General features: G+C 45.6%; 3 protein-coding genes across 4 annotated transcripts in view; 2 read left to right on the top strand and 1 right to left on the bottom strand.

Annotated features, from left to right (window-relative positions):
• The first annotated feature begins 19 nt into the window (after positions 1-19).
• TRIR (telomerase RNA component interacting RNase) lies at positions 20-5,250 on the top strand. 2 transcript variants are annotated; one of them, XM_030196943.1, is made up of 3 exons: positions 20-706; positions 2,253-2,398; positions 3,969-5,250. In XM_030196943.1, exons 1-3 carry the CDS (start codon positions 418-420, stop codon positions 4,074-4,076), a joined length of 543 nt encoding a protein of 180 aa, XP_030052803.1. In that variant the 5' UTR covers positions 20-417; the 3' UTR covers positions 4,077-5,250. The 2 variants fall into 2 exon arrangements, with proteins under 2 accessions (XP_030052803.1, XP_030052804.1); XM_030196944.1 differs by having other exon boundaries at positions 30-672; positions 2,321-2,398.
• A 123-nt stretch (positions 5,251-5,373) lies between these two features.
• On the bottom strand, positions 5,374-12,819 carry LOC115466008 (RING finger protein 11-like). Its single transcript, XM_030196946.1, has 3 exons — positions 12,577-12,819; positions 10,792-10,961; positions 5,374-6,699 (listed from the first exon to the last, which is right to left on the bottom strand). The coding sequence occupies exons 1-3, from the start codon at positions 12,673-12,675 to the stop codon at positions 6,528-6,530; spliced, it is 441 nt and encodes a 146-aa protein (XP_030052806.1). The 5' UTR covers positions 12,676-12,819; the 3' UTR covers positions 5,374-6,527.
• A 551-nt stretch (positions 12,820-13,370) lies between these two features.
• TNPO2 (transportin 2) overlaps positions 13,371-18,494 on the top strand; it is a 63,354-nt gene continuing 58,230 nt past the window's right edge. Inside the window, exons 1-2 of the mRNA XM_030196941.1 lie at positions 13,371-13,472; positions 14,579-14,692. Coding sequence (XP_030052801.1) covers positions 14,594-14,692 — 99 coding nt within the window. The 5' untranslated portion in view covers positions 13,371-13,472; positions 14,579-14,593. The remainder of the gene's footprint in view (positions 13,473-14,578; positions 14,693-18,494) is intronic.

Raw genomic sequence — 18,494 nt, 5'->3', positions numbered from 1 at the left:
ACAACGGCGAGCGGTGTAATTGTGCGACAGGCGACTGGTGGTTACTTATATACACATAAAACTTGGAGTCGGGACTCCAGCCCGGCCTTCATTTGCTTATATTACTGATCGCCAGTACAGCGCTACTAGGCGTACGACATACTACGCAGCGCTGTACACAAACACGCAAGGCACGATGTGACGACACAGATGACGTCAAGTCCCCTTCTTCCCACAAACATCTGTTCTCTGGCACCTCCCATCAGTCTACGTGACTTAAACGCTAGCATTCGAGGTGGCGAGTGAGGTTATGAATAATTAACCGCCTTTGTGTTACGCTGCTTCTGGGAGAAGCATGTTGGTGGGCGGAGCCGCTCCCGGCATGCAGTGCACTTTCTTCTTCTGCTCCTCCTCCTGCCTCGCGCTTCCTCTTGTAAGATGGCGGCGAGGCGGGGATCGGTGGAAGCTTCGCGAAGCTCAGGCAGTGATAAGGACGGACCAGGGCAGCCCGAGGAGACAGAGGCGGCAGGCTCTGGCGTGAACCTCTTCGTGAATGACGGCAGCTTCCTGGAGCTGTTCAAGAAGAAGATGAAGGCGGAGCAGGGAGGAGGAGGAGGAGGAGCGGCCGAGCCGGCGCAGAGGAGCCAAGAAGTCGAGGAGAGGAAGAAAAAGAGCGGCGGCGCCCTCAGCTTTGTAAGAGGAGGCCGAGACAGGCCCGACCGCTCCGGGAGGTGGAGGCAGCCAAAGGTCGAGGGGGAGGGAAGGAGGGGGAGGCTGGACATAAAATCGACATTTATACAGGCATCCTGAGCAGAAACAACCGGAAACACCCCACATCCCCCGCTATATACCTCCCTTCATCACCTGAGAGCTAAAAACACCCAACACACATCGATCCCCTGAGATATAAACACACCTATCCCCCCCCTACGCAGCGCTGTACACTTGAACATGAAGACAGTCCCTGCTCGACAGAGCTTACAATCTAATTAGGACAGACAAACCCCATCCCGAGACATAAAAACACCCGACCCCCCCCCCCCCAATATAGGTACCCCACCTTCTGAGATGTAACCCCCCCCAAAAAAAAAAAAAAATATACACACACACCATCCCCCTGAGATATATTCACCAATATACATACCCCCATTCTCGGAGATATAGCTCTGGGAATGGGGTGCTTGTAGGGAGGTTATAGCCCCCCCCCCCTTCCACACACAACAACCTCTTCCCCTTAAATATTTATTTCCCATACACCTTCACCAAATTATATTCCTCCACCCCCTCCCCATACACAAATTGGTCTGGGCTTTTCAAGTGCAGGGCTACAGCAGGAGTACTTGTGAGCAGACAGTACATAAGGTAGAGGTAACCTGTTTCTTGCCTGTGTGGCCTAACTTCTGTGTTCTGATCAAAAATGATCACTGTGTATTACAGCTCTGGTATCTCCTGTTGGTGTGGGCCAGGCAGTGGGTGCCAGTTTGCACTTAAACCATGTTTCTAACTAGGGTGTTCTCTTTCTGCACTTGTGTTCAGCTCTCACCATGCAGCTCCAGTGCTGTGTTGTAAAATTACCGGACACCTTTTTCATGTATTTTTTAAACTTTTTGAATTCTGGATATTTCTTTGCTCTTTGTAAATTAAACACACATCTACACACCTTCACCAAGATAACCCTCCCCCACACTCTGTACCTAGTGTTCCCCAAGGTATAATCCTCTCCCCAATGCACACTGCCTTCTCATTAGTTTTTTTTTTTTTTTTTTGCTTGTTTTACTTATTTGTTTAGCTCATACCTCTCTCAGTTGTAATTCAAGGTGTTACATTCTTTATCCCAGGCTAAGTTTGTGCTTGAGTTAATGGAGAATTAAGTGACTTGTCCAAGCTCACAAGGAACAGCAGCAGGATTTGAACCAGGTTTCCCTGGTTCTCGGGCCGGTGGTTCCCAAAACTGTCCTGGGGACTCCACAATGCAGCTGTTTGTTATATTCCATCTGTAACCCACTCGTCCTAAAGGTTATTCATCCTTTGTTATATAATTGGAAACATAAAAATACAAGTCAACCTGCTGCATAACTTTGTTTTTTTTTTTTTTCCTAGTGGCTCTGTTTTGTCTGTACGTAGTGTGCTTCTTAACCTGGTTGAGTGTCAGCTTTGTTTTTCTGTGCTTGGGCCTACCCAGCAGCCCAAGCTGTGAGCTAAACCTTGGCATGTTTCTCTGCTCATTGCTAAGACCTGGCTCTAATTCAAGGAATCCGTGTTCTGTTATATAGAGGGCAACAGTACCATTGCAGCTACCAGAGCTCGTGTAACGGTTACAGTCTTCTATCCCTTAACCCAGGTGGGCAAGCGGCGAGGCGGGAGCAAACTAGCCCTCAAGACTGGAGTAGTAGCGAAGAAGCAGAAGACGGAGGACGAGGTAAGCGGGTTCATGTTCAGGTATCTCAGTGAGTACTAGCCCCAAACATCCAGCTGCTTCTGAAGTAGGGGAGGTCATTTGCACATGTGATTTGTATTGAGCAGAGCTGTGGAGTTGGTAACAAGCCTTCAACTCTGCCGCCTCTATTTTCCTACTCTGACTCCAAGTCCTACTGATTTTAGGCTTTAAGGGGCTCTTTTACTAAAGCTGAGCACAAGCTAATGTCCATTGGTGCACACTAAGCTTCAGTAACAGGGCCCCTAAATCTAAAGTACTGGTAAGTATAGGTATAAAATGTTATGACTTGAATTATGTTGTTAGCCTGTAGATGGATAAGTCTGGGGTGGGGGGCCAATTGTGGGGTTAGGGGAGAAATGTAAAATTCCAAGGATGCTAAATTGTATAGAGTTGTTCATATACAGCATGATATGTTTGAAGAATTACACAGTGGAATATTGAACAGTTGTGATATGTTGAAGTTTCAATAAAAAAACGTTTAAACAAAGTAGTGCTGACCACACAGCCATTTTCTTTTTGGAGGGAGGGAAGGGGATATGCACAGAAGAGATGGTATATGAGGAATAGCCTAATGCAGGGGTTCTCAATCCCAGTCCTTGAAACAGCCAGGCTGGTTTTCAGGATACCCACAATGAATATGCAATTGATAAATGTGTGTGCTCTTCTACTGAAAACCTGCTTGGCAAGATGTGTTCCAAAAACGGGGGTGAGAACCCCTGGCCTAATGGTTAGAGCAAGGGGCTGAGAACCAGCAAGGTCACTTTTCAGATCCCTCTCAGAGCTCCTTATGACCTTGGGCAAGTCACTTAATCCTTTATTGCCTCAGATACAATGTAAATCTTGTGGGTTAGGGAAGTACATGAATGTAACTTATCCAGATATCTAATCTATATTTGTTGACTGTCATGAAAATCTGTCAGTGGGGTCTGTAGGGCAGGTTTGGGAATCCCTGATGAGTAATGTAAGGAAGTATTTGTCTTATTTAAATTGGAGGTGATGAAAATACAGTATTTTTGTTTTATTGAATTTGATATATATACCACAGCTTACAATAAAAAGAATGTTATAAAGGCAGAGAATGTGTGAGGGTGAGGAAGGGATAGGATGGACAAGTAGGCTGTCTGCAGGGAGCATTGTCTCCAGATGAGTTCCTTTGGTACATGTCATAACAGTACTGAACCTCACTCCTAAGCCAGGGTATGTGACATATGATCTTAGTCTTTGAGTAGAGAGGTGTGGTAGCCATGTTAGTCCACTTTTAAAGGTAATCAATAAAAATAAAACATGGAAAAGAAAATAAGATACCTTTTTTATTGGACATAATACATTTCTTCCAGCCCATGGCCATGTTGAAGGTGGAACTTTTGTGTATAAAGTCCTCTTTGTAAGTAATTGCTGCTCCTCCGTAACTAACTGTAGGTAGCTCTGAGGATCCTGCAGTCATTTGGAGTGTGTGTGACACAGGGCCCTAAAGGGTTCGGATCTCCGCTAGAGCTTTCACTAGATGTGCACAAAAAGTACCACAGATGTCTCCTCTGCTTCCACCCTGCAGGTTCTGGCGAGTAAAGGAGACGCCTGGGCCAAGTATATGGCTGAAGTGAGAAAATATAAAGCACACCAGTGCAGTGATGATGACAAAACTCGACCCCTTGTAAAATAACTGCTTCCTCCCTCCAGAGGACTTATTGACATTGTACAGACTTAAACAGCTCTGAAGAGAGCTGGGATCACAAATATGACACTCAAAGCTGCGCAGGCAGGACTTCTGACTGGCATTCTGCTTTTGGACAACTCCACTGCTCCTTGGTCCAGTGTGGGAGCACTGAAGAAATGCCGGCATAGTGGTGGGAGGGTGCTTCTCCCTTCCAAAGAATTGTGTGAGCTTGTTGCTTCTGCTGTATGTACTCTTCTGCATTGTGTCCTTTGCTCTAGCAGTTTTGGCTTTTGCCATTTTTTGTAAGATGAGTTTTAGCTTGTAATAGAATTTCTATGTGCTCAAACTCTGTATATTTGTTCACGGTCCTTCCCTTAATCTATCTTTCTATTGCTTTTCAGAGTTGGGCTTGAAACTTTTTTTTTTTTTTGCTTGGGAGAAGCAGCACCTTTTAATGGGTCTGGACTTCACTCTGCTGCCTTAAAGGTGCTCTCTTCTTTTATATACTTAGATGATGCCTCTTGAGGGTTGGACCTCTTCCTTACCTGTTTTAGCTGTCTAGTACTGCAGTGGAGAAACTGAAAAAAATGTTTCTTCCAGCTTGTGTTGACTTGTGGCTGAAGCCTAGGTTGTGTTTATAATTGTTCTCAAATCTGAAGCTGTCTGTAGTCACTCTGAGGTACAGGAAGAGCAGGACTAGCTCCTGGCTCATTTGTGTTAATTGTGGAGGGGAGGTGGGCTTGGAAGCAGACTTTTGCAGCTGGGTTAGGGTGGGGTCAGAAGTTTGTAGATTACAAGAAAGTGGGTTTGGAAATGTATTACTTTTTAGCTAGTGTAAATATGTTAAGATCAGTGTTTGAAGTTACTGCAGCTGCAAGTGCTGATGTTTTCATTTAGTCCATTACAGGGTCTGTGGGTGAAATGTAATTACTGTATTCACCTCTGACAAGGGGCTAAAGCTGTACTGCTTGTGAGCAGCCAGTCCAGAAGGCCAAGGTAATCTGCTTCTGCCCCAGCACCAGGTTGCACTTAACCCCTCCTGGTTCTGCCTATGAGGGTTTCTGTACTTGTATTTAATGCCCACCTTGCAACTCCAGTGCTGTTGTAAAGTTACGAGCCATTTTTTTTTTGCTTGTTGTAAATAAAACAGTACTTTTCTAGTAAAATACTTGTGTACAGAGCCAGCGTCTGGGAAAGCATGCTTCTATTGTAGTGAACTAGCCAAAAAGGTGAATTTCACAAGTAGCAGCTGTATGTGAAGAAAGCACTGATGGCCTGTATTTGTACAATACCACTCCACAACCAACTTTGCATTGCATTTATTTATTGGTCACTTTAAATGCAGTTATAACATCAGTGTGGCTTTCCAGCCTCAAATGCCATTGGCTAACAGTAAGCGCAACAAGTACATAGAACAGCTGCTGCGAGTAAGTCCAAAGAATTAGGTAACATGATAATGAATCTGGTGTGACCTTTTCCCCAGCAGTTCCTATGCTTTAACAGCCAGTAGTACATTCACAAAGCATGATTTACTCACAAGCTGCTGCCTGTGCAAAGGATGTATCGACATGGAAACTGAATTTGGGCAAGATAGAGGAGGGCTCATATACAGACTGGTAAAGGAAGCAATCATATTTAGGCAGAAAAGAAATGGGCCTTATCCATCATTTGCCATGCCCAGCGAAGATGACCAGAAAGGCAGACATACTTCGCTGTTGATCTGGCAGTTTTCTAAAGAAAGCATCCTGCAGTTCTCCATATCTAACTGAAAATAGGCATTGTCTGTCTCTTTCCTCTTACAGGAGGGAAGGATACTGTGTTGGACATACAACCCAGTTACATGTGTAGGGACTTGTAACCTAGAGCTCAGGCCCACCTACCAACTTTGACCTTGGAGCTAGGGCTGCAGTGATGATCCTGGTCTAATCCACTGCCTTGGAAATTGGGTACAAAGCCAGGACCAGCTAACAGCAGTAAGACATTTGAAAGCAAGAGCTTAGCAACAGGCCTAAAGTGTAACAATGCACTGGAGCTGTTTACAGGAGCCAAGTATCTGTGCAATCATTAGTACCACAGTCAGCTACAAGCGAAGTTCCACAGTGGCCCAGATGCTTAACTGTTCCAGGCAGTAAAGGACTTCGAATGCAGGACCAGCACAGGAGAAAGAATCCTCCAAGCATCATCTACATTATGCCTTGAGGCTAATGCACAGTTTGTATGTACATGTAAAACAAGTCTCTAGGGGAACACAGTTTTTCTCAGGAACAGTGCAAGCAGACTCTGCGTTAAATACAAGAGTACAAGCCACACTATGAGGATTCAGCAGCCTTCATGTAGCCAAATCCGTAGCAGACTACACAGCATGGGTCTTTGGTGTATCCTAGAATGGGCAGAGCACACCCGGCTTTCCCAAAGCATTTAATGTGCAAAACACTAACCAGAGGCGGTTTCTACTTCTCAGTTAGTCTCATAAGAGGAAAGAAGCGCAGCATCCACCGGCTCCATGCAAGACGGGCAAGTGAAGGATCGCATTAGCCAATCATCAATGCAGTCCACATGGTAAATGTGCATACAGGGCAGAAACCGGATGGGGTCTCCATACACAAAATCCAGCATACAGATCACACACCTGTGGGAAGAGACAAGTCAAGCAGTACTACTACAGAAGTGATCCTATTAAGAATAAACAACTTTTATTCCTTCCCCCCCCCCCCCCCCCCCCCCCAGCTAGTGAATAGGGTTTCTAATGTGATCTGCTTTAGAGCTTTTTAGTCAAAATGCAATAATCAAATGTTATAACCAGTGGTTCTCAACCTTTCTTCTGTTGCAACACCACACTGAACAGTAAAATTCACTCCTGAACAAAAACCCTCCTAAAAATATTGCATTGCTGTTAATAATACGAGGGAAACATTCTACTTTATTTGCTCTGTAAGCAATAAAAAAAAAGTAGATATTTTTTCTTTTCTTAAAGAAGATTCACTCACACTTTACTAGTGAGAAACCTAGGATTGATGTGTTGTGTACAAGTTTTCTATATGGGATTGAATGGAAGTCAAATCCACACCAAATTTACTGTCAACATCAAAAAATCTTTTATCTGTTTTTGAGTCTATACAGAGCTAGAATGTTTCTCATTAACTTGTCATACAAACCAAATATATGTTCAAATTTGGGTGTCACCTCAGTAACAACTATCACTCAGGAGCCTTCATGCAATACCATCATGTATTCTTCTTTACCATGTATGTATGCACATGGTATATATATATATACCATGAACTGTTCCATCTATGTTACCAGGTATGTATGCACCTTAACGCAACACCATTTATAATTCTGTTACCCGGAAATGGCAACCGCCATTACGGCAAATGTAAGCCACATTGAGCCTGCAAATCGGTGGGATGCAAATGCTACAAATAAAATAAACAGCAAGACACAATCCTGCCAGATACTGTTATTAACACAAAGCCCTGCAATTATACTACTCAAATTATATAGCCAGCAGACTGGCAACATTTCCATTTGGGACTGGGTATAGTGGGGAAGCAGAAATATGGAGATTTCAAATACCTGACTGGATTTCCCAGCTTGTAGGCACAGATGGTTGCTAAAGAAAGCAGAGGTGAATGTACAGGACCTAAGTTTGTCCTCTACTCATAATACAACATAATAGTTAAGTTTCATAAATCTTCCCTTCGATTAAGTGTTTTCCAACACTAAAGGGTTCCAGTGGCTGTCAGACTGGATGGCAGTACTTGCATATGTAGGACTGACTCCGGGTAGTGAAAACAGCAGCAGATAAGATGAAGGATGCAACTCCCAAGAATGGGATGAGCTATGTACAACAACATTAGACAAAATTGCCCCAATCCAAACCAGAACATCACACAGGAAAAAAGCAAACCCATGGTTCACCGATGAGCTGAAAAAACTTAAAACACAAGTCAGGAAACTAGAACGAGCTTGGAACAAAAAGAAAGAATAACAAACACTAAATGACTGGAAATTACTTCGGAGAAAATACAAATACACCATAAAACAGACAAAAAGACAACATTACAAAACAATAATAGGACCAAATTACAAAGGCACACATAAACTCTTCAACCTCGTGAACAAACTGCTAGATACCACACCAGTCACAAACAACGGTAAAAACATACCAGACGTCGACAGCCTTGCGAAGTACTTCAAGGAGAAAATTATACTATTACGACACAAAATACCCGCCAACACCATAGAATACGCCACTCTTCTAGACTGTCTAGACCCAGAAGAAGGAACACACCCAGCAGACAGAACCACTATCAGAAGACCTCATCTCTAAAACTCTCAAAAGATATGCCAAATCCAACTGCAAACTAGACGCAAGCCCAAACAGCCTCATGAAATCAGCCCCTCAACAATTCATAATTGACCTAACGAACCATGTAAATTACATGCTACAAAATGGACTCTTCCCAAAAGAAAAAGGAAAAATCTTACTCACCCCAATTCCTAAAGACACAAAGAAAAACTTGAGCGAAATTACCAACTACAGGCCAGTAGCATCCATACCACTAATAACCAAGATAACCGAAGGAATGGTAACCAAACAACTCACAAACTATCTAAACAAACACTCAATACTGCATGATGCCCAATCTGGATTCCGGTCAAACCATAGCACAGAAACGATACTAGTCACCCTTATGACCAAATTTAAACAAATAATAGCAACCGGGAACAATATACTCCTCCTACAATTTGACATGTCAAGCGCCTTCGACCACGAAATCCTACTACACATACTTGAATACTTCGGCATTGGAGGAAATGTTCTGAACTGGCTCAAGGGGTTCCTAACCCTGCGCTCGTATCAAGTTACATCACACTCAACCACATCTAAGGCATGGACACCTGAATGTGGAGTTCCACAAGTATCACCTCTCTCACCAACTATTTTCAACCTAATGATGATCCCTTTAGCAAAACTCCTATCAAACCATAACCTCAACCCACATGTATATGCCGATGATGTGACAATATACATCCCTTTCAAACAAGACATCAAAGAAATCTTCAACGAAATCAATCAAAGTCTACACATCATGAACACATGGGCAGACACATTCCGTCTGAAATTAAATACTAAAAAAACTCAATGCCTGGTACTCACCTCCCAATACAACACTAACGAATTCAAAGTGATACACACCAAACCTAAACCTTCCAATCGCAAAAACGCTAAAAATCCTTGGTGTCACTGTCGACCGCCACATAACACTTGAAACCCATGCAAACAACACAACTAAGAAGATGTTCTACTGCATGTGGAAACTCTCCAAATTACTTGAACGTGCTGTCCACAGCCGCTGCCTTGAATTCTTCTCCTCTCAGGCCGTCCTCGACCCGCTTCAATCCGGCTTTCGCCCACTACACTCAACAGAAACAGCACTCTCTAAAGTCTGCAATGACCTGTTCCTTGCCAAATCCAAATGTCACTATTCCATACTCATCCTCCTCGACCTATCTGCCGCCTTTGACACCGTCAATCATAAGTTACTTCTTGACACACTGTCCTCATTTGGATTCCAGGGTTCTGTCCTTTCCTGGTTCTCCTCATATCTTTCCCATCGCACCTTCAGAGTATTTTCTAATGGCTCTTCTTCCACCCCCGTCCCGCTCTCTGTTGGGGTCCCTCAAGGATCTGTCCTTGGACCGCTTCTTTTCTCGATATACACCTCTTCCCTGGGCTCCTTGATCTCATCACATGGATTCCAGTACCATCTCTATGCTGATGACACCCAGCTTTACCTCTCCACTCCCGACATCACAGTCGAAACCCAGGCCAAAGTCCAACCGGCATCTGAAACTGAACATGGCTAAGACTGAGCTCCTTGTCTTCCCACCCAAACCCTCTTCTCCTCTTCCCCCACTCTCCGTCTCTGTTGACAATGCCCTCATCCTCCCCGTCTCTTCAGCCCGCAATCTCGGAGTCATTTTCGACTCCTCCCTCTCCTTCTCTGCCCATATCCAGCAGACAGCTAAGACCTGTCGCTTCTTCCTCTATAATATTAGCAAAATTCGCCCATTCCTTTCTGAACAGACCACCCGAACTCTCGTCCACTCACTCGTTACCTCTCGTCTTGACTATTGCAACCTTCTCCTCGCTGGCCTCCCGCTTAGCCACCTATCCCCCCTTCAATCTGTCCAAAACTCCGCCGCACGTCTTATCTACTGCGTGAACCGATACTCTCATATCACCCCTCTCCTCAAGTCGCTTCACTGGCTCCGTATACAATTCAAGCTTCTCCTATTGACCTTCAAGTGCACTCAATCTGCAGCCCCCCATTACCTCTCTACCCTCCTCTCCCCGTATGTTCCCACCCGTAACCTCCACTCTCAGGACAAATCACTCCTATCTGTACCCTTCTCCACCACCGCTAACTCCAGACTCCGCCCCTTCAACACTACTCATACTCACAGAAATATGTACACCATATGCCTTTGTGTCTTAACACTGCCCTTAAGCTTCATGTTGACATCCCATTGTGATATTCCTAATGATAATTCGATTATCTCGCATAATTTGTACTATATAACCCATAACCAAGTTATAACAAATGTATTTTCATCATTCTTATCTTATTGTAAGCCACACTGAGCCCGCAAAGAGGTGGGAAAATGTGGGATACAAATGCAAACAATAATAACTTAAGATAAATCCACTTACTCTTTTATTTTCTTTTCAGAGGGCTCAGTCCCTGGATCAAAGATACCTTTAGGGAGGTGCTGAATGAGACCAATTCGCTGGGCTATCCGGATCTGCTCTTCTTCTGTTAGTTGGGTGGCAAGACGTGTCTGACTGGGTGTGGGGTAATACACAGGAATTTGCTCATGCTCCTATAAGAGAAAGCCAGTAATAAGATCATGACTGGCAAGGCTCCTTCCCCATAGGATGCATGGTTTGATATGCAGGTATCCCCTGGGACACAGCAGAGCAGTGTACTTTCTCTCTATCACCAGCATTTCAGAACCACCCAGAGGGTTGCACCCTACTCAAGGGATGTTACTCAAGGCTCAGATCTAGAACCCCCCCCCCCCCCCCGCCTCTAAAAATATGTCTTATAGATGCCCTCTTCCCTTCTGGTCTAATTCTACGTTCCTTTCTTCTTTCCTTGGTAGTTCAGTTCTAGATCCCACCTCCATGTCTTAAGGTCCAGTGTTAGATCCTTCACCTCCACTACCACCTCCGTTATGTATCAATTTGCATTCTTTATTTTCCCTGCCCTAAGGTGCAATTGTAGATTCTCCAATCACTGGTGCTCCTTCTGACCTTGGGCAAGTCACTTCAGCTTCTTATGGCTCAAGTACAAATATAGACAATGTCCCTGAAACCCACCTCTGCAGACAAAGAAATTGAATATAAGAACATAAGAATAGCCATACTGAGTCAGACCAATGGTCCATATAGCCCAGGATCCTGCTTTTAACAGTGGCCAATCCAGGTCACAATTAGGCATATTTTCAAAGCACTTAGCCTTCCAAAGTTCCTTAGAAACCTATGGAACTTTGGAAGGCTAAGTGCTTTGAAAATATGCCTCAATGTAACTTGCCTTAGACTCCTACTGAAAAGGTGTGAGCTAAAAATATAAAAACACATATCTCTAGTCTCTGGGGATCACTTTTAGATTTCCCTCTTCCAAGTCTGGCTCCAGATTGCATCTATTGTCTTACTTCCTGAGGTCCAGTTGTAGATTGCCCCTTCGAAATGACTGGTTCTAGATGTTCCTTCCTAGTCTGGTTCCACCCATACAGCCTGATATCTAGCTCCAGATTCCCGCCAACCTTCAGCTGTAGGAATCTCTATCCAGGACCGTCCAGAGCTGGAAATATGCCCCCTAAAGCTATCCCACCCCGTTGTCACAGTCAAACAGGGATGGTCCTTCCCTATGTTAAACTTGTACAGCGCTGCGTAACCCTGGCAGCGCTATAGAAATGCTAAGTAGTAAGTAGTAATAGAGCACAATTTTGGAGACAACTCTCCCTTGCGCTGCCATATTGCCTGTACACGGCTTGCTATGGCCCTGTCTCTATCCTGCCCCATGTCCAGCTCTAGATCTCCCTGTCTTGCCACCATTTCTCACCATCCTGTATCCCCACCCCCCATGGCCTGCTCTGCTCTAGACCTCCCTTTCTTCCATGCCCAGCTCTAGATCTCAACCCCCCCCCCCCCGTGTCCAGCTCTGCTCTAGATCTGCTTCTCTTCCCACCATATCCAAGTTTAGATCTCCTCCCCATGTCCAGCTCTATATCCCCCTCACGCCCCATCCATCCACAGCTCTGGATCTCCCTTCCATGTACAGGTGTAGACCCCCTCCGCCCCCTATGGGTAGCTCTAGAAATTTGTCGCAGCCACACATATCTAGATCTCTCATCTCTTGCCCTAGATGCTACCCCTCCCCCGTACGTCCAGCCCCAATCTCCATCCTCTCCCCTCTCGCTCTGGACACCAGACCTGATAGGGTGGCGGCGGCTCCCCGGGCAGACTCGCCCCATCCGAGTCGTTGAGAAGCGAGAGGTCGTCGGCAGCTTGAGAGGACAAGCAGTTCCCCATGGCGGGGCAAAACGGCAGTGGCCTCAGGCTCCTACCCAGGCGGTGGCGGAAACCCTGAAACCCGACCAGGGAGCCATCAGTGCTTAGCAGTCCCCTCTGCGGCCTACTGTTTACCAAACCCGGCGGAGCGCATGCGTATACCTCACCTCCTTCCACCCGCGGCATGACGGGAAATGCAGTCCGAAGCGACTCCGCCAGACGCATGCGTCATGACGGGAATACAGTTCCACTACAGCCGTGAGCTCTGTCGGCGCATGCGCATTGTCCATCGTCACGGAATGACGGGAACTGGAGTCCGGTTACTCTGTTTCTGGAGGGGCACTTACAAGGCAATGCACCACGCAACTGCCAGGTTAATTACAAGATATACAGTCACGTATATGAATTTCTACAATAATAAACCTATAACTAACAGGCAACTATTTGACTTCCGTATATTCACGATGGTTGTCATTAATTAAAAACCTCTTTGTCCTGAAAGGCAGCAAACGACCTCCGTTGAGGCTCCGCCCATCGCGCTACCTAGCAGAAGCCCGGATGAGAGAGAAACAAAGACCCACCTCTTCTCGCGTGCCCCTGCCCCCCTCCCACTCCCTGGTCACATGGAGCTCCGGGCTGGTCTCGGAAGCCCCGGTCAGGTGATGGACGCTCGACGATCGCTGACTGGCCAGTACTAGGAAATTTGAACAGGGACGGCAGCCGCGTGGGGTCAATTGGCGCCCGCTGCTGCCTTGGGGCTGGGCCGTGGCCTGGCTGCTCGCGTGTTTTCGCCGCTTCCTTCCTTCCTTTCTCCGCAGGTACCGGCAGTTTAGGACGTCGCCGATGGGTGGGTGGGAGAATATGGGACAGAGGAAGGAGTGGGGAGGGGTGCCGGCATCCGCCCAGGCGGGATCAGGCCCGGTGGATTCGGGTTCCCTCGGGCCTTTCGGTGCTGTAGCCAGCATTCCACTGCCTCTGCCGGCTACCGAGCTTTAAACAGAGGAGGAGGGTGAAATGGTGCTATTTAATATATATTTATAATGATTTGGAAATGGGAATCTGATCGGTGCTATTTAATATATATTTATAATGATTTGGAAATGGGAATCTGATCGGTGCTATTTAATATATTTATAATAGTCTGGAAATGGGAATCACGAGTGAGGTGAATAGTAGCGTATCGGTGGGTTCTGGATTGGGATTTGTGCTATTTACTATATATGTATAATCCGGAAATAGGAGGTATGAGTGAGGTGATTAAATTTGCAGATGATACTAAACTATGGTTTTTTTGAGATCCAAATGGTAGATGCATTTTAATGTGAGCATGTGCTAAGTGATGCATCTATAATTTTGATATATTCTGTCCTGTGTGCATTATTGCAGGTTTCACACCCAAGGAAAAGATCGTAGCGTTATTGACAATACCTTGAAATCTTGTGCTCCATATGTGGCAGTTGCCATAGTGGAATATGTCTACTAGTCACATGCTCTAAGCTGTTGGTATAGTCGGGTTAAAAAAAAGTAAAATCCTTAAGGACCTGGAGTGGTGGGTTGGTCAGGTAGACATGGGGAGTGTCAGCTCCTGCTGCAGGGGGTGAGCAGCATGGAAGGACTTTTGCCCAGTAGAATCTGCTGGTCCCTCAATCTGGGCTCAGTATATCCTTGTGAAGAAGGGGAAAGGGAAATGGGACTTGATATACCATATTTCTGAGGTTTTTGCAACTACATTCAAAGCGGTTTACATATATTCAGGTACTTATTTTGTACCAGGGGCAATGGAGGGTTAAGTGACTTACCCAGAGTCACAAGGAGCTGCAGTGGGAATCGAGCTCAGTTCCCCAGGATCAAAGTCCAGTGCACTAACCACTAGGCTACTCCTCGGGTCTCATGTATTTCTCTTTCTTTTGATGTCTTTTTGCAGTGTCACGTTTCCACCATGGAATGGCAGCCTGATGAGCAGGGTCTCCAGCAAGTTCTTCAGCTTCTCAAGGACTCTCAGTCTCCAAACACGGCCATGCAGCGCACTGTTCAGGAAGTATCCTTAGAGATCACATAGTGACTGAATGAAGGGGAGGGGGGGGTGAGAGAAAGTGCTTGGAGTCTTACTGTCCACCATGCTGCAGCTCTCTTGTTCTTTCAGTCACGTGGGTCCCCTGGAGCTTCTGCACAACCTATTTGCACTGTGAGATTGATGTAGCAGGCCTGATGGTCAGAATGCAGCTAAGAGGAGCCTTGATGGGGGTGGAAAGCGGGGTTTCAACGAGACCCCCCCCATTCCTATGAATTTAACAGATGGTATTGCCTGCTGCCAAGGAACACCTGGGTTTCAAGAAGGTGTTAATGTTCAAGCCAGCAAAGAGTGGCCTAGTGGTTAGGGTGGTGGACTTTGGTCCTGAGGAACTGAGTTCGATTCCCACTTCAGGCACAGGCATCTCCTGTTGACTCTGGGCAAGTCACTTAACCCTCCATTGCCCCATGTAAGCCGCATTGAGCTTGCCATGAGTGGGAAAGCGCGGGGTACAAATGTAACAAAAAAAAAAAAAAAATACTGTATACTGAGGGGACAACCTATGTTAAAAGCCAGGGGTGGGCAAATGTTTTATGCTGGGGGCTGCAGACCCACAATAGATATAGGAATCGGATTCAATTAATTTTATTTGTTGGAATGACTATATATATATATATATATATATATATATATAATTTATTTATTTATTTTTTTAAACCATTAAATATTTTACTTTTGCAACATAATTACTACAGATATGTGCTTTCCCTCCTTGATCGCTTTCTTTCCCATCTTAATATTTTCTTCTTCTTTAATCATGAAGAAGTGAATCCTGTGCGCAGTGCCAGATTCAACTCCTTGTTGGGCAGAATGGGTAGAGCAGGCAGCTCTTTTACTGTGTTACAAGGAGGGAGAAAGGGAAGGAGAGAGGTAGAGAAGGAGGTTAAGTATCCCAGGGTTTGTTCATGAAGAAGTGGAACCTGTGCAGAGTGTCAGATTCAATCTGGCCTCTTGTTGGGCAGACTGGGTGGACCGTACAGGTTCTCATCTGTCTGCTTTTACTATGTTCCATTGCCTGATTGTGGGGATTGGAGATACCCTTTGGGATGCAAGTTTTGATGGAACAGTTCAGTTTTTGTCCTTTGCAACATGCCCTGCAGTAGGCTGCAAGTGCCATGCTCCTCACTTAAAGGGGCTTTTAAGAGGCACATGGCAGAGATGGAAGGCTTTGCAAGAATTTCTAAAATGTGAGATGTTGGGCCAGAAGGCGAGTGGCAGATTTTCCAACTTTCCCACACTAAACAGAGAAATCTTTTCCCCACTGCAACAGTCTTCTCCATGCTCTGAGCCTGGTGGTCTTTAAATGATGTCACCTGTCAGTAAAAGCGGGGCGATGATGTTGGAGGAAGATGCTGCTGCTGCTGTTGTCATCAGTAGGGATTCTTGGACTGTAGCGAGGATGGCCTTTTGTCAGTATTGCAGCCTATAAATGGGTTTCAGATAAATTATTGGTACTTGGTGGTAGGTCAGACTTAAGTGTTTGTGGTTCTCTAGTTCTAGCTTTGAAGTCCACTCTATCCGCCTTTTCTCTCCTCTGCCTCTTCAAATAGCGGTCATTTATCGTCCCCCTGATAAGTCCCTTTCATCCTTTCTCAGTGACTTTGATGCCTGGCTTGCCTTCTTCCATAATCCTTCCTCCCCCTCTCATCCTTGGTGACTTTAATATTCCTGCTAATGATCCTTCCAACTCTTATATTTCCAAGTTACTCACTTTAACATCCTCCTTTAATCTCCAGCTATGCTCCACCTCCCCCACTCATCAAAATGGTCACTGTCTTGATCTCATTTTCTCCTCCAACTGTTCACCCTCTAGTTTCCTTGCCTCTGATCTTCCCCTCTCTGATCACCATCTTATAACTTTCACACTTAAATCTCCTCCCTCACAGTCCCGTCCTATCTTATCTAATTTATCTACGAATCTTCATGATAGCTTAGTTTAGCTTAGTTTGATCTCTATCCTCCCATGTTTCAAACCTCCTCTCTACTGTGGCACCATCCATGTCTGTCAATGAGGCTGTTTCTTCTTACAACAATACTCTATCCTCTGCCTTAGACACACTTGCATCTTTGATGACCCGCCCTATAAGGCCTACAAAACCCCAACCTTGGCTGACTTCTAATATCCGCTACCTACGTTCTTGTACCCGCTCCACCAAACGCCTCTGGCGGAAATCTCGGGCCCTTGCTGATTTCTTACACTTCAAGTTCATGCTGACCTCCTTCCAATCTGCTCTTTTATGCGCCAAATAGGATTATTACATCCAACTGACCAACTCTCTTGGCTCTAACCCTCGACTTCTCTTCACCACATTGAACTCTCTCCTCACGGTGCCCCTTCCCCCAACTCCCCCTTCATTATCTTCTCAGACCCTTGCTGAATTCTTTCACGACAAGGTTCAAAAGATAAACCTTGAATTCTTTACCTCGCCACCTCTCCCTCCACTAGTCCGTTCCCCTCTCTCTCCTTCCCCTCATTCCTTTTCCTCCTCTCCTGAAGTTACTATAGAAGAAACTACACTTCTCCTTTCTTCCTCAAAATGTACCACCTGTTCCTCTGATCCCATTCCCACCCACCTTCTTAATGCCATCTCTCCTGCTCTTATTCCTTTTATTTGTCACATTCTCAACCTCTCACTTTCCACTGCAACTGTCCCTACTGCCTTTAAACATGCTGTGGTCATACCTCTCCTTAGGAAGCCTTCACTCAACCCTACTTGTCCCTCTAATTACCGACCCATCTCCCTCCTCCCTTTTCTCTCCAAATTACTTGAGCGTGCTGTTCACCACCGCTGCCTTGATTTTCTCTCCTCACATGCTATTCTTGACCCACTACAATCTGGTTTTTGCCCTCTCCACTCAACCGAAACTGCGCTTACTAAAGTCTCCAATGACCTATTACTGGCTAAATCCAGAGGTCAATATTCTATCCTCATTCTTCTTGATCTTTCCGCTGCTTTTGACACTGTCGATCACAGCATACTTCTCGATGCTCTGTCCTTTCCTGGTTCTCTTCCTATCTCTCCCTCCGCACCTTTAGTGTTCACTCTGGTGGACCCTCTTCTACTTCTATCTCTCTGCCTGTCGGCGTACTTCAGGGTTCTGTTCTTGGTCCCCTCCTCTTTTCTATCTACACTTCTTCCCTTGGTTCATTAATCCCATCCCATGGCTTTTCCTACCATCTCCATGCTGATGACTCCCAAATCTACCTTTCTACCCCTGATATCTCACCTTGCATCCAAACCAAAGTTTCAGCGTGCTTGTCTGACATTGCTGTCTGGATGTCTCAACGCCACCTGAAATTAAACATGACCAAAACCGAGCTTCTCATTTTTCCCCCCAAACCCACCTCCCCACTCCCCCTGTTTTCTATTTTTGTTGATGGCTCTCTCATTCTCCCTGTCTCCTCAGCTCGAAACCTTGGGGTCATCTTTGACTCTTCTCTCTCCTTCTCTGATCATATCCAGCAGATCGCCAAGACCTGTCGTTTCTTTCTTTACAACATCCGTAAAATCCGCCCCTTTCTTTCCGAGCACTCTACCAAAACCCTCATCCACACCCTTGTCACCTCTCGTTTAGACTACTGCAATCTGCTTCTTGCTGGCCTCCCACTTAGTCACCTCTCCCCTCTCCAATCGGTTCAAAACTCTGCTGCCCGTCTCGTCTTCCGCCAGGGTCGCTTTACTCATACTACTCCTCTCCTCAAGTCGCTTCACTGGCTCCCTATCCGTTTTCGCATCCTGTTCAAACTTCTACTAACCTATAAATGTAC

The sequence above is a fragment of the Microcaecilia unicolor genome, chromosome 3 (genome assembly GCF_901765095.1).
Source record: "Microcaecilia unicolor chromosome 3, aMicUni1.1, whole genome shotgun sequence".
Classification (NCBI taxonomy): domain Eukaryota; kingdom Metazoa; phylum Chordata; class Amphibia; order Gymnophiona; family Siphonopidae; genus Microcaecilia; species Microcaecilia unicolor.
This window is presented reverse-complemented; position numbering and strand designations above follow the sequence as displayed.

What these genes read in the sequence shown, in the direction of transcription:
- LOC115466008 (XM_030196946.1), bottom strand. Translation starts at nt 12,675, where the DNA reads ATGGGGAACTGCTTGTCCTCTCAAGCTGCCGACGACCTCTCGCTTCTC. An exon ending in AGCCGCCGCCACCCTATCAG is followed by an intron (nt 10,962 to 12,576) that starts GTCTGGTGTCCA and finishes TTTCTCTTATAG; the next exon opens with GAGCATGAGCAAATTCCTGT. An exon ending in TCTGAAAAGAAAATAAAAGA is followed by an intron (nt 6,700 to 10,791) that starts GTAAGTGGATTT and finishes CTCTTCCCACAG; the next exon opens with GTGTGTGATCTGTATGCTGG.
- TRIR (XM_030196943.1), top strand. Translation starts at nt 418, where the DNA reads ATGGCGGCGAGGCGGGGATCGGTGGAAGCTTCGCGAAGCTCAGGCAGT. An exon ending in AGACAGGCCCGACCGCTCCG is followed by an intron (nt 707 to 2,252) that starts GGAGGTGGAGGC and finishes TCTGTTATATAG; the next exon opens with AGGGCAACAGTACCATTGCA. An exon ending in AGCAGAAGACGGAGGACGAG is followed by an intron (nt 2,399 to 3,968) that starts GTAAGCGGGTTC and finishes TCCACCCTGCAG; the next exon opens with GTTCTGGCGAGTAAAGGAGA.